Here is a 24,686-nt window from a genome sequence, read left to right as displayed (position 1 = left end):
ATTTTATATGTTTATTACAGAGGTATTAACAATGAAGAATAATTAAGGCAAAACACAACTATAGCCTACTATATTAGACTACTGTTTATAACAACTGTGTAATTAAAGGATTTTTTTTTCCTAAGGATATATGGATTTAATAATATATCACTATCAGAGATTTTATAGCCAGATTTATATTCTATTAATCACATACAATAATTTTCATAGCATTACATTGAATATTATATTCAATTTAAGTTGATAATTTACATACGATATGGGATATGAGAGGAAGAGAAAAATTATGATTAACTCCCAGATTTTTTACATCAGTGCCTGGGTAGGGTAAATGATAAGGCCATTTACTAGGGTTGAGTAGCTTAGAAGTAGAAATCAGGTGGTTCTTTATCTTTTTGGCTATGTAAAGTATGATATGCATTTTAGTCATGTAAGTAGAGATGCTATATAAGAGGTTAGTATTGAGTGGCTTTGGCAGAAGCTGCACCGTAGTAGACTATCAGAAATGTAGCTTTGTAATAAGACCTCTGAGCAGAAATGTTCTAATGGTGGAAAATATATCTAATTAATTAAATCCTGAGTTTTTACATACCTTTTTGTTCATCAGCATTATAACTTTTAAAGTACCGGAACTTCACATTGCACGCTCACATTACCTAAAGATAACTTCTAAAAGTTAATAGAGACTGCCCACCACCGTTTGTCTCTTCTAGACTAATGGAATAATCCCTTTACTAGTCTTCTCACATCCACTCAGGCTATAGTCTATTCTCTACCGGCAGCCAGAGTGAAACTTTAAGATGTAAATATAATCATGTGATTCATCTGCCTAAAACGTTTTAATTGCTTCCCATAGCCTTTCAAAAGAACCCAAATCCATACCTTGGCTTACAAAACCTACATGACTTGATTTCTGTATCTCTAATCTCGTCTCAGGCCACTATCCCATCATTCACTAAGCTCTTGCCAAATAGACTTATTTTCATTTCTTTTACATCCCTTGTACAGGCTGTACATCCCTTGTACATGCTGTTCCCTCTACCAAAGCTACTTTTTTGTTGAGCAACTTCTACTCATTTTTTAAACTCACTGAGATGTTACTCTCTCAAAAATAATATAACTTCACAATCTCTAGTAGGTCTCCTCTTTTTCTTCCTTTGTGACTTGTTATTTTTCCTCATTGCATTTGTCACATTTGTAATCATATATTTATTTAGGGGATTGTTTAATATCTACCTTTTTGCATATTCTGTAAATATTTTCATTTACTATAATTTCCTCTATGCCTAAAATCATACGTTATGTGGTAAATAATATTTGTTAAATGAGTGAGTAAATGAATTCTTTAAGCAATTAATTATTTAAGAGCTGTAGGGATTACTTCAGCTTGGGAGAAATGTGATCAGATTTACATATTGGAAAGATCATTTTGGCAACATTATAAATGACTGGAAGGAGTAAGATTGAAAACACCAAGAACACGTAAGAGGCCATTGCTATAGTCCACCTAAGAGATTATGAGGGATCCAACCTAAGGCAATAGTGGTGAGAAGTGGGAATGGACAGATTTAAAAGATAGTTGAAAGGTTGAATTCATGGGACTTTGAGACTGATAAGTTAGAAATGAATGAGAGTATGATAACCAGGTGTCTTGATAGGGTGATAATGAACCATCAGCCAAGATAGAGACTTTAGGAGGAACAGCTAGCTGATTTGAGGGGAGAAGAAAGTATGTGAGTTTTTTTTAATGTTAAGTTTGAAGTGTCTTTGGATATCCACATGGAGAAATCTCATAGATGGTTGGGTGGCTATATGATGCTGGAAGTCACCAAAGTGATCTGAGGTAGAGATAAAGGTAAGGAATCATTAGTTTATAGATAGCAGTTGAAACCATGGGAGTAGATGAGATTGTCTAGAAAAAGAGGATAGTGTGAGAAGAGTAGAGTGCACTACAGGAGCAAGTAGAGAAAAGGATCTAGCTAGTGAGACCAAACAGGAATGATCAGAGAAGTATGCAGGGCAGAAAGAATGCCATATCCAAAACCAGGAGAAAAGAAGTGCAAGGAGGGACAGGTTAGTAATGCCATGTAAATTAATGATACCAACTCCCAAAAGGTCTGATAAATCATTTTTTAAATTTGGCAACGTGATTGCTTTGACATTTTAGTCTGAGATACGATGTAGTGGAAGCAGAAGCCAGATAGTAGTGGTTTGAGGAGAAAGGTTTGGGGAAAAAAGGTAGAGGCTTTGGTATGTCTCTTTTCATAAGCTCAATTAAGAATTGAAAGAGCAAAGATAATGTCAGGTATAGGTGGTGGTAGGTTCAAAACTGAGCGTGTTTATAGAGTAAATAGGAAGATTGTGTGTTCAAGATGTAAGGGATAGTTGATGTCCCCAGATATGCTATTATTTCAAACTTTTAACCTTTACCAGGATTCTTGTTCTCAGTTTTACCATGGAGAATGGAAAAAGTAGTACATTTAATAAGTTTCCTATTTGAATATATCTCTAATGATTATTTAACCATATTTTAAATTTTTTTCATACTTTTAACAAAACACGAATGCTTTTTAAAAATTGATAGTTCAGTTTTATATTTATGTCACAAAATACTTCTTCACCATTTTCCAGGTGCCCAAGTGATTTTATATGTTGTTTAATTTAATTTTCCGTAGCATTTTCATAGATTTGTTTACTTGGAAGGATTACCAAGGACAAAAATGCTACTAATAAAATTTTTTTTAAATTTTGGTGGACTTGCTTACTGAAGAAATTTTTTTCTTTGAATAATTGTATACACAGTATTAAACTGGTTAAGTGCAACTAGTGTCTTTGCTTATTTATCCTGAATTTTTAACAAAATCACAATTTGATAGAAGTATATTTAGCCTGAATCTTCATTCATTTAATGCAGCTCCCTGATTGTCTCAATAGTTTTACTTTTTTTAAGAAACGAAATTGTAGGGAAATAAATGTCTAACATGCACATTGTTATTAATTGTATCCTATTATAAAATAATTTTCAGTGTTCTCCAAATTTGGAGTTGTGTGTAAACACATTGATGGCCTTTCTGTGCTAATTATGCATAAAGTGAAATTCTGTTTGAATAATAACAATAATGTCCATCATGCATCTTGTTTAGTTTGAACACTATGTTTTAATGGGTAGTTTTAGTTTTCCTTTTTATCTCTCTACTATAAGAGGAAAAATTCTCTTCTGACATATATTTCTCTTAACCTTGTTTGTATTATTAAAACTTAACAAATTTTTCCTCTTAAAAATATGTAAGCCAGCAATTTCCCCCTTATTTTGTTTTAAAAAATAACAACAGCAAAAAGAATATATAATTGTTCTTTTGAGAACAGTTAACTTTTGAGAGGATATAAGAAAGTAATTTTGTCTGAGTTTTAGGTTTTGGCCATGATTGAAACAAGTTGCTTTCTATTCCTTACAGTGATTCCATTAATTGGAAGTTGACAGTGCCATCAAGTTTGAAACTTATGTCTGTAGGCAATTGTGCATCTGCAGGCACTAATTTTCTGTTCTAGATTTAAAGAAATACACTAATTTGTAGGTATGAAAAATATGAATGTTAATTTTCCACTATGTATCATTTTATATAAGCTGACTGTCTTTGATGTTTGTGAAACGTTCATCTCTAGGAGACTAGTGGATAATCAAAAACCAGTGAAACAGATTTTTACTAATTCTACTAAGGTAGATTGGGAAATGGAAAAGTTGGACCTGCTATGCATCAAATATGTATTACCTTAAGGTTATATACTATCACCAAATTGAAATTTCATTTTAGTAGTATTATCTAATACTATTTTAAGCTTAGATTGACAATTCTAATTTTTATTAAATATCTAGTGATTGAAGCTTGCTGTATTAATAAGAATATAAGTTCAATATTCACCACACTGGAATACATCTGTAAATAGTATATTTTAAATTCTAGTGAAATAATAAGTTAGTGAAATAAAATTTCATTCTAAATTCTTTGTATTTCTTAGAACTAGTTATCACTTAGTTACTTGGAATGAAGTAACTAATTTCTTTGTATCCCCAACTACTAGGTCTTGATTCTTCCAATTAATGATATATTTGATCTTTTGGAAGTTAAACCCTATTTAATTTTCTTGTTGCATATGCTCATGTGTTCTATTCTTCTGCTGATCAAACCTATACCTCCAGTTTGTTTTTTAACTTAGAATTGTCTATCATAAAAATAACTGACATTTATTGAGTTTTTTGTGACTAGCACTGTGTTAAGAATTTAACATGCATCATCTAATTTGTGCTAACAATGAGGTGAATTATCTTAATTTTACTAATGAAGAAACTAAGACTCCAAGAAATATGTAAAGATGAGTGAAATAAGTGGTGGAGCCATATTTGTATGTCTGTACTTCATTAATTCAACTGATATGTAAATGCCTACCTACCTTGTGGCAAGTACTGGGATAGGTACTACGGTGCATGAATAAATAACACTACTGTCTTCTGTACTGGGAGCATTGAGTTGATTTATAATAATAACAGCAACAACAACATAGACACTTAATACCACATTTTCTTTGTACCAAACATTGCTTGGAGCAATTTTTTATATGTTAATTTACTTAATCCTTACCACAACCATATGTAGTTGGTACTATTATTACCCCCATTTTTCAGATGAGGAAACTGAGGCAAAGGGTGGTTAAGAATCATGTCTAAGGCCGGGCGTGGTGGCTTAACGCCTGTAATCCCAGCACTTTGGGAGGCTGAGGCGAGCGAATCACGAGGTCAGGAGATCGAGACCATTCTGGCTAACACAGTGAAACCCCGTCTCTACGAAAAACACAAAAAATATAGCCAGGTGCCGGGCGCCTATAGTTCCAGCTACTCGGGAGGCTGAGGCAGGAGAATGGCTTGAACCCAGGAAGCGGAGCTTGCAGTGAGCTGAGATCGCACCACTGCACTCCAGCCTGGGTGACAGAGCAAGACTCTGTCTCAAAAAAAAAAAAAAAAAAAAGAAACGTGTCTAAGGTTGCACACAGCTAGTAAGCATTAGAAACGTGTCTCAAACCCAAGAGGTCTGGCTCTGGCATTGGTGATCATAACCACTTGCTTTGCCTGATCTAACAGTAAAGATGGATGAAAAAATAAATAGAAGTGTGATGAGTGTTATATAAGAAAGAGGAAATAGCAGGGTTCAGTGTGGAACGTAGGAGAGTGGGCCTTCATTCCCTCCAGTTGAGGGCCAAATAAGGCATCCCTGAGGAAGAGACATTAAGCTGAGATCTGAAAGGTGAGCCTGAATAAGTTTGGTGAAGGAGCGTGAGTAAAGGGAAGCATGAATAGCATATGCAGAGCCTCAGAGATGCCACATACAGGATGACTAGGAGAATCCCAGTATGCAGGACAAAGTGACTTTTTGGACATTTTTAGGTTTGGCATTTTTATTTTAAGAACAGAGGGAAGCTAATGAAGTGTTTAAATTAGGGAGTATGGCTATGGCCTGATACTCTGAATGGAGTATGGAGAATTGATTAGAGACTGAATCACTTAGGAAGTTCTCCTGGTAATAGAGATTTTGATCTGGTGATAAAAGTAAGGTAGGAGAGATGTGAAGAGATTCAAGAAATATTTAAGATGTAGAATAAATAGGACTTGGTGGTAGATTGAATGACACAGGGATTGAGGAGGAATCCAGAGTATAAGTTGCAGTAACAACTTCAGAATTTTCTTACGAAGATAGTTTAGTAACAAATAGCAGTCTGGAGAGGCCAGGACTTGTGTCTTAAATCTTTTGTAAAACAAATACACTGTTTTTACTTAGGTTATACATTTATTTGTGGTGCTTTGTGGGAGGTACTGATGGAGATTAACAGGTGACTTTTTCAGCCACTGCAAGAGTAGCTCATGTTTTGATTGAGCACAACTAAGTGGGTGGTTATTTTCTTAAACAGGTAACCCTGGAAAAGGGATGAAGCATGGGCGGGGACTTGTAGGGGTAGGTGATCATGAACTCGGTTTTGAATATATTGAGTTTGAGTTATCTGCATGAGATACCCAAGTTGAAAATTGGTTGGGTAGTTGATTGTGTGGATATAGAGCTCAGAAAAGATATCAGAGCTCAAGAAAGAAATTTGGGAGATTTTTGCATACAGATGTTAGCTGAAGCCATGAAGTTAGATGGAATTAACTAGGATGAAAGTAGAAAGAAGAGGACAGAGTAAGAGAGCTAAAACATCTCAAGAAAATTCAGAAAAATTCTAAAATTAAAAGATTTTGCCAGCGAAGAGCTGGTAAAGGAGATTGAGAAGGAGCAACTAGAGAGGTGGATGGCGACATAGAACAGCGTGGTGTCTTGTGATCAAGAGAAATTTTCAAATACGAGAGTGTTGTCTGCTGGAAGGTCAAGTAAATTGGCTCCAAAAAAATTATCCCCTAAGTTAGTCAGTGTGGGAGTGATTGAGCCCATTAGTAGGACACTTTCACTAGAGTGATAGAGACATAGGCCAGATTTTAGAGCAGGAGACGAAAAAATGGAAATGAGAAGAAAAGCAATTCAAAACAATAAGTTAGGAGGACAGTAACTGGAAGGGGAAGTGGTTAAAGGGAGTGTTCTCCTAAACTGTCTACCTCATTTGTTTTCATCTGAAAGTCACATTTTAACTTGTTAATTTATCTACAAAATGAGAGTGTTATTTATGATAGACAGACTTGATTTTTTTTTTTTTTTTCCAGTAAAGGAGACTATACCTGAGGAAACAGTCATGAAAAGAAATACTGGAAAAGGATTTTGGCAGGACTCATGTGCCACATGGAGTGGGCATATTTGCTAATTTTCATACTATACTGTTCTCCCTCTAGACTGAAAGTGAGATAGGAATAGGAGACGTTTATGAATAGAGAGGTATATAAAACTACTGGTTCTGAAGTAGGAGAAAAGGAAGCAAAGGTCAAATGGCTACCACATTTCAACCCATAAATTCTAAATATTGGTAGGAATGTGGAACCAAACACAATTTCAGTCTAAATGTATCGAAATCACATATTTAAGTTCAATTCACACTTCTATGTTATGTCATGAAAAAAGTTCTTGGGTTAAAATTATTATAATTGACATAGAGTTGAGTTGTGATTGCCAGAAGAAAATTTGTCTGAATGTTAAAAAGATTAGAGAGAATGGACTTCCTAATAAATATCTGTACTAAAATTGCACTTTGTTTCGTTTTGGCTTGCATAGTATCACTTCTGTTTTATAAAGCCAGATTTTCACTAGTGTAAGCACTCAATTTTTAGAATGAAATGTGTTGCCTCACAGTTATCTGTAGGGTAGATAGATCTTCTCTGTTAGCAGTCTACTCCTAGAAGCAGCATCTCCACAATCCAGATATGCTTCCTTATACAAATAGTTGGAAGGAGAATTGGAGATCCTCTAATCTGGAATCTACAAAAAAGTTGTGGATTCCCTGACCTATGAAAATGGAAAATTTTGCATTGGTTTAAAAACTGTGGTTGAGAAATTTGCCTTTTCTATACAAGTCTAGTAAGTTGGAGTGCAAAACGTGGGGAGATAGTTAAACTTTATTATTTTTTCAGAATATTTCATCATATGTTTTATTTCCATCTTACTTTGGTTTTTAAAAAATATTTGGTATAATGAAATGGGAAATAGAATATCATTATATAATCATACACACATCATTATACAATAGAAAACTCATTAGGTAAACAGTATTTTATTTTCATATGTTCCACAGCTTATCTAAACTACTATAGTTAATTAATGTATGATTATAAAGTTATAATAGTGACCCAGCAGCAGAGAAAAATGTTGGGCATGGTGGTTCTAAAGAAATTATTGTTGCTATACCCTAGTTAATTATCTTCATTTTGAATATTTGGTTTAGATTTACATATGAGATAGATTCTCCAGGGGTATCCCAGCTTAAAGTCTGAACATCCTTATCAGTATTTGGATATTTAGATCTATACCAACATTTTGAACAGTATTTAAATATATAAAATACTCAGCATTTTTTTTTTTACTATGGTTATCACATGTGTTTTTGTATGTCTTTGAGCATTTTTTAGAACCTCTCATGATTATAATATCGTAGTGGAAATGTACAGATTAAATCATTTCACAGTGTGTGCATTACAAAAAATAGTTACTTTGTGATTCTTATGCAAAAGACTTGAAAGGTACCTAATTAAATACATAACAGTTCAAGGAAACTGCTTTCAAATTATATTTCAGCTTATTCTGAATTTTTTTTCTGAGCCAATGCACTATCCTGAGAGGTCTCTAGTAGGATTTCTGAAAAGGATCTTTTAAGTTGGTTTCCTGAATCTCAAGTTATGGACCTTTCACTTCTAATCCCCCAAAATGAAGTCCTTTACAGTCTTTTATCTTGATGTTTATGTGGTCATTGCTGTGCTTCTGAAGCATGTTTCAAATAAATGGTAATTTGCCCCCATAGAGACCACTCTAAGCTGCTGATGTCATCAGTTGTTCTTGATAACCATAATTACTGAGCAATATAGAATCGCTATCTAAAAACTTAGCAGTGTTGAACAAGTTAAAAGGGATTTTTTCCCCACTATATTGTGTGTGTGCTGAGCACACTACAAATAAATATTCTCCAGTAATGTTTTTAGAGGAAGAAATAGTTCAGTCTCTTAAGTGCCCTAAAAGAAGATACAACATAGTTTTCCTATACTATGATGCCAAAGTGATAATTTTGGCTACCAGAACTCTTACCAGTTATTAATGTTGTTGATATGAATTATTTATTTCTGAGGAGTAACAACACCAACAATTGATATTTCTTAATTAGTTACTTATCTAAGTAATCTTATTTTTGTCTTTGCAGTCAGATTATTTCTAAGATTGTATATTAAGTAGGAACTTCATATAAAAGGAAACCTCAGCGGGCCCACGTCTGTAATCCCAACACTTTGGAGTACTGAGGAAGGAGGATCACTTGAGGCCAGGAGTTCAAGACCAGCCTGGGCAACATAGTGAGACTCCATCTCTACAAAAAATAAAAAAAGAAGTTGGGCATGGTGACACACACCTGCAATCCTAGCTACTTGGGAGGCCGAGGCAGGAGATTCACTTGAGTCCAGGAGTTTCAGACCACAGTGAGCTTTGAAGGTGCCACCATGCTACCCTGGGTGATAGAACAAGACCCTGTCTATGGAAGGGATGGGGTGGGGGAGGAAATGTCTGTAACTAGAGAAAAAATTAAGCTTATTGTTTTCAGTTCATCATCTGTAAAATGGAGATGACAATACTGATTACAAAGATTTTTTTAAAGGAATGTATATATCTTGGCACACATTTATAATTGATATATATTCATAGTAATGCTCAATAAATTACAGTTATTAATATGATGGCTTTCTACATAAAGCTATTTGTGTGTTTACGTGAAGTTCTAAACCTTAAGGGTTTTAAATAAAAATCTACCTTTTAAGTAACATATCTGTGCATTATGTAAATAAGACTTTGAAAAATACAATTTTTAGAATGTGTTTGCTGATCCAACTGCTGACAGAGAAGTTGGGAACATTTAAATAGTTACAATTTTTTTTTCAAATAAAGTAAAAATATTTAGTTTTTAAAATCATTAAAGTAGATTTTTCTTAGACATTTGTAGTTTAGAATATGCATTTTATCACGAATAGTGAATACATTCATTAGTAGTCCAGGAATCCTAATTCCTGAGAAAATATAACCTGATAGGTTGTATATGACCAAGCAAACTAGAATTAAAGAAGACAGTGAAATGGAAAAAGGCTAGGAGATGAATTTAAACCTTGGAATATATACTATCATTAATACTGCAGTTGGGCCAAGTGCAGTGGCTCACACCTGTACTCCCAGCACTTTGAGAGGCCAAGGCAGACGGATTGCTTGAGCCCAGGAGTTAAAGACCAGCCTGGGCAACATGGCAAAACCCTGTTTCTACAAAAGTTACAAAAAATTAGCCAGGTGCGATGGCATGTGCCTATAGTCCCAGCTACTCAGGAGGCTGAGGCGGGAGAATCACCTTAGCCTGGGAAATTGAGGCTGCAGCGAGCCATGATTTCGCCACTGCACTGCAACCTGGACGACGGAGTGAGACTCTGTCTCAAAACAAAAACAAAAACAAAACAACTTGCAGTTGAAGAAACCAGGTTCTTCATTGTGTTGTGTTTCTGCCAGAGACACTGTTTACTTAAGTGTAGGCAACAAGGAAATAACTACACTCAGGGACTTGAAGTTTTTGTGACTAACAGAAGAGTTCATGTTATTTTTATAGTAATAGGCTAGTTTTACACAAGGCTGATGAATTCATTAACAACTTAAATGAACAAATTCTATCAACTGTAATCAATCATTTTATGATTAAATGAATATTACCAATATTTTACATGTTTTATAATATGTAGATTATATTCCTGAGAGATTAAATAAGAACTCTGTAGGCCGGGCATGGTGGCTCATGCCTGTAATCCCAGCACTTTGGGAGGCCGAGGTGGGTGAATCACTTGAGGTCAGGAGTTCAAGACCAGCCTGGCCAACATGGTGAAACCCCATCTCTCCTAAAATACAAAAATTAGCCAAGTGTGGCAGTGGGTGCCTATAACCCCAGCTACTCTGTAGGCTGAGGCAGGAGAATTGCTGGAACCCGGGAGGCGGAGCTTGCAGTGGGCCGAGATCGCGCCATTGCACTCCAGTCTGGGCAACAAAAAGAGCCTCCATCTCAAAAAAAATAAAAACAAAACAAAACAAAAAAACTTTGTAGTAGATACTGTAGGAGGAAAGTTTTAATTATCATTAACCATCTTAGAAAGCTTCTTGCTTTTGGTGGGGAACCTGTATAAATGTTTTCTGCTCTGTTCTGATCTCTTAATAGTTGTTTAATATATTCCTATAGTCATAGCATGTAGATATCTATAACTGTGTCTTTAATTTTCCTCAAAAGGAAAGTTTTCATATATCATTTAAATTCCACAAGGCTTCTCATAACTTAAGTCTTAACTGTAACCAAGGTGGATCTGAGAAATTCAGTCTTAGACTTCTCTCACATCTGCTTTTGTTTTCTCTACCATCTTTACCTTAAAAGAAAAATAAACAGGAAAACACTTTATAAAATATTGAGAGAGAAAATGAAAAACTAGCCCCAACTCTGCCTCTCAGTTTCCTTAATCATCCCATCATCCGATCTTTAGCTGTCTGTTTCATCTATTCCAGAAGCCTAAAGTCAGCAGTGATGAAACAAAAATCTCAGTAACATAACTAAAGAATAAGAGGAAACTGTGTGGACAAATGACTAGCAAACAGCAAGTTTTTGAAAGAGGGTCAAGGATAGGGCAGATGTTTCCTTAATATATTTCGGTAAGCTAACGGTCTGTTAATTCAGTTATTTATCAGAATGCCATTTGGTAAAATACCTCCTCTAAAACACTGAATGTAATACTAAATCTTGGACAGTTGGAATGGGTTATTAATTTATTTCCAGGAGTTGTTTAAATCAAAGACATAATCATGATAAAAATAGTACAGAAACAAAGTGACTTTACCATTTGGGATGTCAGGTTTATAATTCACATTATTTTCAAATAGCAATTCTGTAGGACAGGATTTCTCATGAGTTGGAAGTTAAGACAGAGGAATTGATATTAAGTTTTGTTATCAGCTTGACTCTTGTGGAATACTTTTCTACTGCATTTCTGTATTTGAAGTCTTGTTAATTGTCCTCTCACAGAATAAAGGCTAGAAGAGAGGTTATATGAGACTCTCCCTTTTTTTTTTTTTTTTTTTTTCTGAGATGAGGTCTCACCCAGACTCGACTCGAACTCCTGGGCTTAAGGGTTCCTCCCACCACTGAGCCCAGCTGAGATTCTCTTAATGTGTGCTCCAACATCTTCAAGAGGAATGAAAAAAGATATAAGTCCTTCATTGCAATAGAAAGTAGATCCAATAATAAAAAAAAAATCCTAAGTAAATTTGCTTTTATGAAATTGTGATTGTCTTTGTTGTTATTTTTCAAGAGAAGTTTATTTTTAGTATTAAATCAGTCCTTGAACTGGTATCAAGGAAAAAGATACCTCACAGAGGAGTTTTCTTTCTGCAAGCAACTGGCAGAAATGTGACATGTTTGATTATGTATCCATTTGTATTCCCTATGTATTTTAATGTTTCCCAAACTGTTGTTCATCATAAAATGAAAAATATGTAAAGCTCTGTTTAATTATGTCTTTGCATATCCATGTACTCTTTTTTTTGGCAGGTGGGGAAGGTAGCTTTAAATACTCTATTAATTTGTGTAGACTTTCTTGATTTTGTCATTTAAAAAAGATTTCATACATTGAGATAGATGTGTATTATAGACATCATCTATAGGCTCTTAAAATGAAATTGCTATTTCCACAATTAAACAAATTCCTTGCAAGATTAGTCAGGAAGAGAAATGGAAATATACCAAAATATAACAAAGTGTATTTTAGAAAATATCAAAGCACCATAAATACCACCCTCTTCCCCATCAAGTGCAGACTATGATTCCTCCCTAAATTATAGATCTGTGAGTTTGAAAGAACAGAAAGAATTTGATAACATTTCATTGTAGCAAAGTTTTTGCCAAACCACTTTTCACAGAGCCCTTGTATCTTACATCTCAGTGTTTCTGAAAGAGCCAAAATTAGTTCTTACTGATGCTCAAGCAACTGAGGAATTATGAGCATTCCATTAAATAAGGGTACCAGTTTGTAACTATGTCATTGCATGTTAATACTTTTTGATTCCCCTAATGACTAAATATGGTTCTCAATGTGTGTGATTTCCATCTGAATCAAAGGGAGTCATGTACACAAAGCTAGAACTTGATGCAGTGCTACTTTGAAATATAAAAGAGTATTTCTACAACACTTGACTTCAAACTTTAAATGAAACCCATAACAGATGTGAAAAAAAGAATTATGACAAGGACAACCTAATATAAGTTTTATAAATTTTAGGAAATGTCATCTTTTTACTGGTTTCAGAGACTTTTTCAAATGTTTTAAACACAATTTTCAGATAACAATAATGAAAAGCTGAGCCCCAAACCAGGGACAGGTGAACCAGTTTTAAGTTTGCACTACAGCACAGAAGGAACAACTACAAGCACAATAAAACTGAACTTTACAGATGAATGGTAAGTTAATATTTTTGTAAAGATGTTCTTAGCCATTTTATAGGATTGTATTAGATTTTAATTTTTAACACTTCATCATCTTTATGTTTTGTTTTGCTATAAGGTATTGGTTTTTAAACTTGAGTGTGCTTCAGAATCACTGGGAGAGCTTGTTAAAATGCATATTACTGGACCCCACTCTCAGAATTAGGTTTGGGGTGGGGGTCTGAGAATTTGCATTTTAAAAAACTTTCCAGATGATGCCAGTGCTGCTCATCCTAGAATATTTCTTCTGATAGAAAATGCAAAATATAATACTACTAATAATTAATAATTAAAATTAGTGCAAAAATATAAACTTAACATTTTGGGACTTTTTGCAGTCGTGGTCCTAGGTAGGTGTATATGTATGATTTTTGTTTTGAGTTTTAGAATATAATTTTAGTGATACTAAATATACTGTATTCTCCCCTGCATTTGTTTGACTTTATAATAAATATTCCCATGTTACTACTTAGTTTTAATAAATATTATTTTACTAGCTGTGTAATAGTTCATCAAGTCGATGTTCTATAGTTTACTTAGCCATTTTCCTTTAATTGGGCAGTAAATTTGTTTACCATTTTTTACCAAATAAGGCTTTAATGAATATCTTTGCTTATAAAGCCTTTTCCTGCCTTCAAGATTATTTGAGAGCTATTTCTGAAATGAACTATATCTAGATTAAAAGATATTGCCAAGTTATTTCCAAAAGAATCTTTACTTACTATAGTCCTACTAGACACATATAGAAGTATACGATTTACTATCTCCAGGCTAGTGTTCAATATATTTATTTATTTTTAACTTCTATATTTGATTTAAAAATACTTTTAATATTTATTTAATTGATTACTAGTAAGGTTGAACTTTTTCTTTATTTAATGGTCATATAGCTTCTCTTTAATAATGTTTCTGATCATATTTATTGCTCATTAATCTAATGAAACTTTACATTTGAGAAAAGCAAGTTATGTAAGCTTTTTATACTCTTTTCCATTGTCTCATGACCATTTGATTGAGAGAGCATACAAAATTTTTAAATTTAGGAATGGTAATATATTAGTTAATATATTGATATAGTATTTCTTAATATATAATATAGTTATATAATATTTGTTAATATATAATTATACCAATTGTTTAATGACCAATATATTAATTATTCATAATTAATATATTAATATATTAATATATTTAATATTTAATTGTATATTAATATATGATCATGTTATCTGTTACTATAATATATGTAATATAGTTATATATTGTCTTAATATGTAATGAATTATATGTTGATATGTGATATTACTTTTATTTAAATTCACTGGTTTCCATTTGTGTTTATGTATGTATGTATTTTATATTAAAATATTTGATTAAGTAGGATCTTAAAATACTATTGGATACCTTCTATGTTCCGGGGACTATTCTAGACATTGGAAATACATCAGTGAAAAAAAATACTTAAACCCCTGCCTTATTGGAACTTAATTCTAGATGGAGGAAGTTTATTATAAACATAATTAATAAGTGTACCATATAGTATGTTAGAAGGACAGTGGAGGAAAATAGAGCAGGTAAAAGTGATTGGGAAACCTAGGCATCATTGAGAAGGTGACATTTGGGCAAAATGTCACTTGAAGAGTGAGAAGGAGTGAGCCACGTATTTATATCTAGGGGAAGAGCATTTGGGGCAGAGAGAAAACCAGTACAAAGACTCTGAAGCAGAAGCATCAGACCTAGTATGTTCAAGGATCTTAAGAAGACCAGTGTAGTAGGAGTGGAGTGACCAATGGAGAGAGGAATAGTAGATAAGGTCAGCCAGGAAATTGAGGAGGATATTTAAAAGGAAAAGGTTATTTCTGGTTATTGTATTGAGCATATGCCATCAGTAGAAACCAGAAGAACAGTTAAAAAGCTATGGCAGTAAGAAAGGTTAGAGGTGGTGGTGGCTTAGACAAGGATGGGAGCAGTGGAGGTGGTTAAAAAAAAAAAAAGCGATTGGATTCTAGATATATATTTGAAGGTGCAGCCAGTAGGACTTTATAAGTCCTAGTGCCTGACCATTTAAAAATTGTGATGTTTGTGGCCCTTTTTCTTAATACATAATTTAAGATGACAGTAGGTCGTCATACTTATCACGTCTTTTCCATTCTCATGATTCTGTACACAAGGAGCTGGCATCTTCTGAAGAATCTTACCTAAACTTTTTGGGCTTTTTTTTTTTTTTTTAGAGAAAATCATTTGTCCCATTCTTCTTTTGAATGCTACTTTTCCTTCTCTAAAAACTGACCATGAATTATATTCTCATTCATTAGTTTCTTATTTCTTTGTCAGAAAAGCAGTTAGCATTTTTTATTATTATGCAAGTATTCAACATTCATTGTAAAAAAAAAAAAAAAAAACCAAACAGGCAGAACTTAAAAAAAAAAAAAAGTATACAGTCTTTTTCATCTATACCAGGATTGTCTCTTGCTTTTATTTTAGTTTCTTTGGCAACAGATGAGGCAATAGAACATGCTAAGAGCTTGGACTGAAACTGACAAGTTTTCGAACCTCTCTAAATCTCAGTTTTCTCCCTTGAAAACGGGCATATTTAATAGAACCTACTTCATAGGTTTAGTATGAGATTTAATGAGATCATGCAGAGAAAGTACGTAGCACTTACTAGCACATTGATTGGCACCTGAGAAGGCCCTCATTGATTGTTAGCTACAGTTCTCATCTTTTGTAAATTGTCTTTCAGATACTTTGCCCAGTTTTCTATGGTGTTTATCTTTTTCTTATTGCGTTATTAGAGCTATTTATTTATTATAGAATTAAATGAGGATTATACCATTTGTCTTTCATTTGTTGCAGATATTTTTCCCAATTTGGTGTTTGTTTTTCAGTTTACTTACAGTGGTTTTGCCTTATGGTTTCTACCTGTGATAGCATGCATAGGATAGCCTTGTTATTCCTAGAATTAAGGGAAAAGGTTCTTATATTCCTCTCATATTTTCTATAATTTGGTATCAAAAACTGTATATTCCTTCTAGAATTTATTTTCCCATAAAGTATAACGTGAAGCCATAGCTTTGGTTTTACCACATGGCTGTTTTCTTGTCTCATTACCATTTATTGAATAATCTTTTTATTTCTGTGTGATTTAAAATGCCATATTAACATATGTTAAATATATTTACTCGGTTACTATGTCTTTTCCACTAATATGTCTCTATTCCTACTCAGTACCATAACATTTTAATTACTATAATGTATACACTAAGCGTTTTATTCATGCCTGAATCATAGCTTTCTCAATGGAAAAAATAAATATATACGTACCACCTTAGCTTTTTTTTTTTTGCCAAAATAGCTATATATTCCTTTCTGGTTTAAAAGAAATACATGTTTGTCACACACACACACAAAATTCAGTATAAAAAATTTACCTGCAGTAATTCTACTGACATGACACTCAACACTGGTGCATAGCCTTCTTGAGATTTTTCTCTGCATATATACACCCATGTGAATATACAATTTTAGTTAAATAATATTATATATGTACTCTTTTTTTTAAAAAAGTCCAATTGACTTCTGCAGTCAGCCTAAAATAGTTTTTGTCATGGCAAAAAGTCCATGATTGTTTGTATTGTTTATTGAGTTACTGGTATTTGTCTATAATTAATGTTTTTTTAAGTTACTGTAAATCTTACTTTTTTTCTTGTACACATTTATTTTAAACTTAAAGAATTGTTGCATTTCTATGAACTTAATTTAAATCTCAGTCAGATTGTTATACATGTCCTCTTTCTCACTCAGTCCTCTCGTTACACATATGCCGTGATTTGTCACAGAATACTTATTGAAAATTATTTCTTTAAAAATTGGCCTCATATTCTGCTATAGCTAGAAATGCTAATAGAACTATGGTCATCATCAGGTGAGTATTAAAACTGAAGCAGAAAATATTACCCTATCCTTCTACAGAACTATGATGCTCAGTCACCTGCCATGTTTGAACAGCAGATCAGAACTGGAAGTGATCCACAGGGAGCAGTTCAAAAGACCAAAGAACTGGCCAGGCTTTTGTTCAAATATTAATTTTAAAGTAGCCTGGAATAACAGAGTCTAAAAGGGCATATGATAAAAATCTGTATAACCATTAAGGATTTGGATATGGTGAACCATCTGTAGTGAAGACAAGAAAGGAGACAATGTAGTTCACTTAAAATTCAATAGAGAGACATGTAGAAACACATACTAGATAATGAAAGGATCCAAACAGTGAAGAAGCAGTCTCTTTATATTTTTGAATCTTTTTTTCAAGAGTAAAGTGTGTTATGATAGTCATCTCGATTTGTTTGAAATGATGTTTACAAATGCTATTAAAATAATAAATCCTACATTTTACTTGTATTGTGAATTTTTTGGTCTGCCTCTCTAGTTGTAAAATAAAAAAAATTATCCTAAAAGATCATATTGATTAACTTCTTGGTGGAATCACTTATCTTGTTTTGGTGATAGGAGCAGTATAGCATCAAGTTCTAGAGGAATTGGGAGCCATTGCAAATCTGAGGGTCAGGAGGAATCTTTGGTCCCACAGAGCTCAATGCAACCACCAGAAGGAGACAGTGAAACAAGTAAGGTGTTATTTTGCTTTTGTTGTTATAAAATCCCAGCATTGGATGTTTACCTGCTTTTCTGTTCCCTTTGATGCTGTATTTTGTTTCTTGTTTTTAATAAATTACTTTTGCTTCTATAGTCCAGCTGTTAAACTGATAGATAGCAAATCCAAAAGACGGGGACCTTAAGCAGTTAAAATGAGGAGACACAGTGAAGCACAATCCTCTTTGTGGACACAGTGGCCAGGATAGTTGTTCATCATACTATAAATGGATGAGATATAAATGTTAGTTTGAATTAATCTTTATCATTTTTATACCTAGCAATGAAATCCACTGTATCTGTTTTGATTGTATATGTGGTTTATAGAGGGGGGAAAAAGGAATAGAATCTAAACAAGTTACAAGTGAATCTATTTAATACCTGAAGTGCCACTTGGGGGATTTTTCAGAACCCTTTTCTAATAGAATATTTTTATATGACAATTACATGAAATTTAATGTCTAGCACAGAGACTGGAACACAGTAGATGTTCAATAAATGCTTGATTAATGAACAAATGAATTATATTTCTTATAAATGTGTAGGTACCTTAGTATAACAGAGTTTAAAATTAAGTATGTGTAAGACAGCTATCTGGTAAGCAAATGTCCAGTAAGGAACATTAAAGACTTATCCTTCATGCATCTGACAGTTAAATTCCAGAATTAAGTATTTTCAATGGCCAAAACAGAATTTATAGTATGGTCAGCTTAACTACTTGTTCATGATAGTTTAGATTTTACCAAATACATGATAGAGGGGCAGAAAAATGCTCAGTTTTAAGTTTAGATTTCGGGAAGGTTAGTAAAATGCAGGATCAGGTAATTTCAGCTGTAAGGGATAGTCTAAAGCAGAGATTCTGCACATAGAGTTCATGAAGCTCAATTCCTGGACTTCAGGAAGAAGCAGTGGGCCCATCCATCCATGATAGTGTTTGTACAATTTTGTATGCAAATACATATTTGCCTTGTACTGAGGGGAGGTTTTAGCTGAATGTCAAAGGTTCCTATGACTCAGAAAGGGTTAAGAAACATTTATCCATAGGAAAGCTGGAGTATTAAGTTGGTGTTTACTTTTCTTAAAAAATCTGGATTTAATGATACATTTGGCCCTACATGCCCATGGATTCCGTGGAAATACTCCCTCCCAAAATAACAATATGACGATAAAAAGGAATATAGATTTAAAAACAATAACAGCATAGCAACCGTTTACATAGCATTTACATTGCATTAGATATTATAAGTAATATAGAGATAATTTACAGTATAAGGAAGGGTATGTATAGGTTATATGCAAATATTATGCCATTATATATGAGGGACTTGAGGATCTGCAGATTTTGGTATTTTCAGCGATTTTAGAACTAATCCCTCATGGATACCAAGGAATGACTGTAATTTGGTTTACTTACAGAAGCTCCTGAAGAATCATCAGAGGATGTGACAAAATATCAGGAAGGAGTATCTGCAGAAAACCCAGTTGAGAACCATATCAATATAAGTGAGTTGCTCCCTTTAGATAATTGCTTTGTATGGGAAAATAAAAAGCCTTAATCTATGTTAATCTCTCTAGAGTTAGAGGCCATGTCCAAATGTGTTGTGGAATTTTCCTCCCCTTATAGAGGAATTAGACGTCATATTAGAATGTGTTTGTCAGCTCCTAAGTTAGGTTAAATAATTAATATTGCCCACATTACCACCTGTTACATACAACTTTATTTTCTGACAGCACAATCAGATAAGTTCACAGCCAAGCCATTGGATTCCAACTCAGGAGAAAGAAATGACCTCAATCTTGATAGCTCTTGTGGGGTTCCAGAAGAATCTGCTTCACCTGAAAAAGCCAAGGAACCAGAAACTTCAGATCACACTAGCACTGAGAGTGCTACCAATGAAAATAACACCAATCCTGAGCCTCAGTTCCAAACAGAAGCCACTGGGCCTTCAGCTCATGAAGAAACATCCACCAGGGACTCTGCTCTTCAGGACACAGATGACAGTGATGATGACCCAGTCCTGATCCCAGGTGCAAGATATCGAGCAGGACCTGGTGATAGGTTGGTAAATTTTTAATTAACATGAACTGTAAAAAATATATTTCACAAGGATTTGTTTGAAGTCATGTAAGGGAATCTCTCCATTTTTGACAGTTGCTTCCTCTAAGAGTGTCTCATTGATGTAAACTTAAAGAAACTTACAGTTTACTGTAAATGATTTTACATATTATATTCTTTGAGCACTGTGCATTAATAGGGAAATAAAAAGTCTTCATTCTCTGTATCTCTAGCACTGAGGCTTGCTTCTGAATTTACAGATCAAGAGAAAAGAATGTTAAGAATGACCCACAGGTTATTTATGAAGTCAAGGTTATACTTAGCTCTCAGGTTATCTTGTAGATATCCAGGCCTTTATCAGTTTTGTTTTGGTTTTAATGTTAATTTTTTCTGCTTCTCTATTGACCCTGGATTAAGGTAATGTGTTAGTAGTTCTGTTTTTGGAAACACTGTTTTTCTTTGATTTCTACTAAACTTAGTGACTGAATTTAGAAAATGAAAAATTATACCAAATAAATACCGTAGCAGCAATAAAAAATTGAATTGCCAACATGTTTATATAGTTTTTCTATATTTTGTGTGATCACAAGGATATATTTTCCTTTGTGGGAGATAAAATAAATTTTTAAAGTATACTGCATTTCATACTCGTGGAAAACTATTTCTATTATTAGTGCTATCATATCTTATTGTAAGTTCTGTCCTCTTTCAGAGAACCTAGTTTTAATCTTAAAATTCTAGTTTACAAAGGAGTGAGATTCTATTTGAAATATTTCACATTTTATATGCTCAATATATTGCTGTTTATAAGATACCTAAAGTATCTGTCAACTGAAAAATATAATGAAAGATTAATTTACCACTCATAGTCAAGAGCATGATGATGGGTTTGAATACTGGTTTCACCACTTACCAGCAATGTTTTTTCATTCAAATTACTTAATGACTCTTAAAGATTCAGTTTCTTATCTATAAAATAGGGTTATAATTATCTAAAATTATTGTAAGAATTTAAGAACACATCTATCAGTCAGTCATGATGTGACCTGGCTCATGTTAATAGCACTAATTAAATGATAGCTGTATTAAACAATCAAGATAGTCTATGAGGCCACTTTAATTTTTAAAAGAATTACAGTAAGAATGACTCTAGGGATAAAGACTGAAAAAAGACAGGCAAAAATCCTGAAGAGGATAGCTTGCAGCTCAGGGGAACTGCCTTTTCTTAACTATGAAAGGGTATGTTTCTTCTTTTAGTCATATTTGGGAAATGTTTACTTTGCTATGGCACTTTTTTTGTAGATATGAAGCAAGAATTTCCCCCCATATTTATACTTAGAGATTAATCAAACATCTTCTCTTTACCTGTACACATTAATCTTGAGCATTCTTAATATATATTTTAGGCAAGTAAGACTTAGTTCTATTTCTTTGCATACCCAGAGGGAGTTCCTTAGAATGTCATTACCACTTAATATATGCAGATGAGGTTAGCAAGCTTAGCACAATTTGAAAATCAAACTGATAATTTCCAAAACCCAGGGTTGAGAGCTAGATTCTATAATTTACTTAAGCTTGTACATTTATGGCCTTCCATTTATATAAATGAGCTAATGTCTTATTTTTCTATATTTAAGTAGTAGAACATGATACTGAGGTCATAACTGAAAATAAAATTTAAGTGCCCAGTTTCTAGTAATGTTTTTTATGGATATTAGACACTTCGAGAAAGTCATATATTTAGCAGCTTCTATGCAGGTTAATTGTAACACTAATACCAAGCCTGCTTTATAGCTGAGGAAACTTAGGTGCTAAGCAAAGGGTTTTGTATATTCTAGACCTAAGGAGTTTTGTTTTTTGAAACACAATTCTATAATATTAATGAGAAAGGAGGATTTGAGGTAGGGTGGGTCCTGGAGAATACAGAAACTGTAATCTTTCTATAGATCTTTATCATCTTCATAATACTTAGATGATTTATATGTTTTAGGGATTCTTTTAGCATTTAGATCTGTCACAAAGTTGGTTCCCAATAGCCTCATTGACCCAAGGAAACCCAGATGCTGAACTAGACTAGCAGAATCTTTTAGAAGAGAGATAATCCGTGACAACAAACGTCTGTAACTGATCCCACTTCATGCATATACTCTTGAATTCATACCTCATGGTTAGATCCAGATTTGAAACCACTCTGGGATCACATTTAGTTCCCTGCTTTTTAAAAATTAAATATTATTTAATATTCTGTACACTCATTTGAGTATTTAGCCTATGTTGGTCCTACATGGTATTTTGTTTTGTAAGATATAGTAGTAAACTTCCTGAAGAGGAACAGAAGAATAATAAAATTCTTATCCTTCAAGAAACTTAATTATTTATGAAGAAGAGAGAATACCAAAGCCATTTATAGGAACATAGAAAACATTTAATATGTGAAAGTAAATACAATTATATATATGTGTGTGTGTATATATATATATAAAGATGTGTATACTGAGGTAATTAGAAAGTGATTAGAGTAACAATTACATTAATTTTCCTTTGAGATTTCCATTATTTTCTAGCTCTTTACCAAAAATTTGTAAATGGTGTAAATATTTCCTCTGACTTTTATCTAAATCAGTTTTTATAATTCTTAACTTTTTTGGCACCATCCTGATTTAATCTTGAACAACTGTAAAAAAGTATACTTTTAATATTTCTGCACCTTTCTAAGGGCTCTTCATCATTGACACTTCTGCTAGTTTATCTTACTTCTCAATTTAGCTGACTTTTATTCTAAAGAGAGAAAGTTTAAGAGATTTTGCTTCTTAAGAACATGAAAAGAATCACTTACCAGCTTGTAATTAGTCCTATGATTTTGGAGAATTTCTTTTTCCCAAGAGACTAAGGGTTGTGAAGCTCTGTTGTAAAAATCATACCATTTGGTTCCTAAAGTCCAAGGATACATTGCACACATGGATGAAATGCCCACCCAAAAGGATGTATGTCTTAAAGTTCCCTCCATGCTGCCATTTGCAAAGCCCAGTAAATATTAGTTTAGCTAGGGTAGAGAAGTGGTCCTAAAATTAAATATTATACAAGTGTATACTTAATTTGATCTGTACTTTATATGAAGAACTATATAGTGGACCTCATCAGTTTTTGTTCCAAATTTAATTTTTAAAAGGAAACTATAAAAGGCTTTATAGCTAAGTCATTTCTGACAAATTTACTGAAAATATCAGAACAGTTCCTTGCAATACGGAGTAATGATTTTTAAAAAAATATTTGCATTCTTATAATTTGGTTAAATAAATGACCCAGGTTTTCACTTTTGGGCTGTGATCAAGCATGAGAAGGAAATGTCTTAGAAAATGAAGACCTTAACAACTAACATAGATATTTGTAAATGGAATGCTCTTCTCATTAACTACAGCAAGTCTATATAAATGTAACTGGGAGTCTATAGCAGAGCAGCAGACTTACTCCTAAAGAGCCATATAGTAAATATTTTGGCTTTGTTGGCCAGGAGACAAAATGGAGACCATTATGGTAGGTACTTACATGACCATTTGAAATATTACCATTTGAAAATGTAAAAACTATTCTTAGCCTAAGGTTCATTTCAAAAATCGGCATTTGGCAGAGATCTAGCCCAAGAGCCATAGCTTGCAAATACCTGCTCTATAGTAATCAGTGTTATAGAGAGAAGTCAAACTATAGTCTGTGGTAAAATGCCTCTACTGGCAGAAATCCAGAGTTTGAAACAATGAAATATATGAATCTCCACATATTTGGGTTCCCTTTAACTTTGCGTAAGGCAAGAACATGGAACAGTAAATGGGAAATAAATTGAAAAAAGACAGAAAGAAATGTTTGTTCTCTAATCATGGTGTTTAAAAAAATAAAATTAGTCCTAATGTCAAAAATAAGTCTGACTTAGGAAAAAAGCAAAAAAATAGTATGTGTATCTCTTAGTGATTTTATATACTCTATTTATTTCATTTTGTTTTATTTTTTTGAGACAGGGTCTTGCCCTGTTTCCCAGGCTGGAGTGCAGTGGTACGATCATAGCTCACTGCAACCTCATACTCCTGGGCTCAAGCGATCTTCCTCCCTCAGTCTCCCAAGTAGCTGGGATTACAGGTGCATGTTGCTGCACTCTGCTAATTTTTTGTTGTTGTTGTTGGGTTTTTGTTTTTTTTTTTTTTAGAAGAGACAGTCTCACTATGTGTTGACCAGGCTGGTCTTGAACTCCTGGCCTCAAGCCTCAGCCTCCCAAAGTGCTGGGGGACTACAGGCATGAGCCACCGCACCTGGCCATATACTGGGTTAAGAAACGTAAATACATGCCCTTGGAATGAAAAGAGTGTGGTTGAGATCTCTGTTTAGATAATCTTCATATAATTTTTTTTTTTTTTGGAGACGGAGTCTCGCTCCATCACCCAGGCTGGAGTGCAGTGGGGCAATCTTGGCTCACTGCAAGCTCTGCCTCCCAGGTTCACACCATTCTCCTGCCTCAGCCTCCCAAGTAGCTGGGACTACAGGCGCCTGCCACCATGCCCAGCTAATTTTTTGTATTTTTAGTAGAGACGGGGTTTCACCGTGTTAGCCAGGATGGTCTCGATCTCTTGACCTCGCGATCCACCTGCCTCAGCCTCCCAAAGTGCTGGGATTACAGTCGTGAGCCACCGCGCCCAGGCCATATAATTTTTTTTTTTTTTACAATGCCAAATCTGTTGTAAGTGATTTGATGGCCTGATTGGTAGCTCTTACTGTTTCTAAA

General features: G+C 33.7%; 1 protein-coding gene across 14 annotated transcripts in view; it reads left to right on the top strand.

The window, feature by feature from the left end:
- Nucleotides 1-24,686, top strand: part of DCAF6 (DDB1 and CUL4 associated factor 6) — a 137,898-nt gene that overhangs the window by 88,221 nt on the left and 24,991 nt on the right. For all 14 annotated transcript variants that reach the window (XM_063649213.1, XM_054442531.2, XM_063649210.1 and 11 more), the window contains 4 exons: nt 13,071-13,188; nt 17,722-17,837; nt 19,279-19,365; nt 19,594-19,921. In XM_063649213.1, the coding sequence (XP_063505283.1) occupies nt 13,071-13,188; nt 17,722-17,837; nt 19,279-19,365; nt 19,594-19,921 (649 nt within the window). The remainder of the gene's footprint in view (nt 1-13,070; nt 13,189-17,721; nt 17,838-19,278; nt 19,366-19,593; nt 19,922-24,686) is intronic.

Source organism: Pongo pygmaeus, chromosome 1 (genome assembly GCF_028885625.2).
Source record: "Pongo pygmaeus isolate AG05252 chromosome 1, NHGRI_mPonPyg2-v2.0_pri, whole genome shotgun sequence".
Taxonomy (NCBI): Eukaryota; Metazoa; Chordata; class Mammalia; order Primates; family Hominidae; genus Pongo; species Pongo pygmaeus.
Note: the sequence above shows the minus strand (reverse complement) of the source record. Positions and strands in the feature narration are given on the sequence as shown.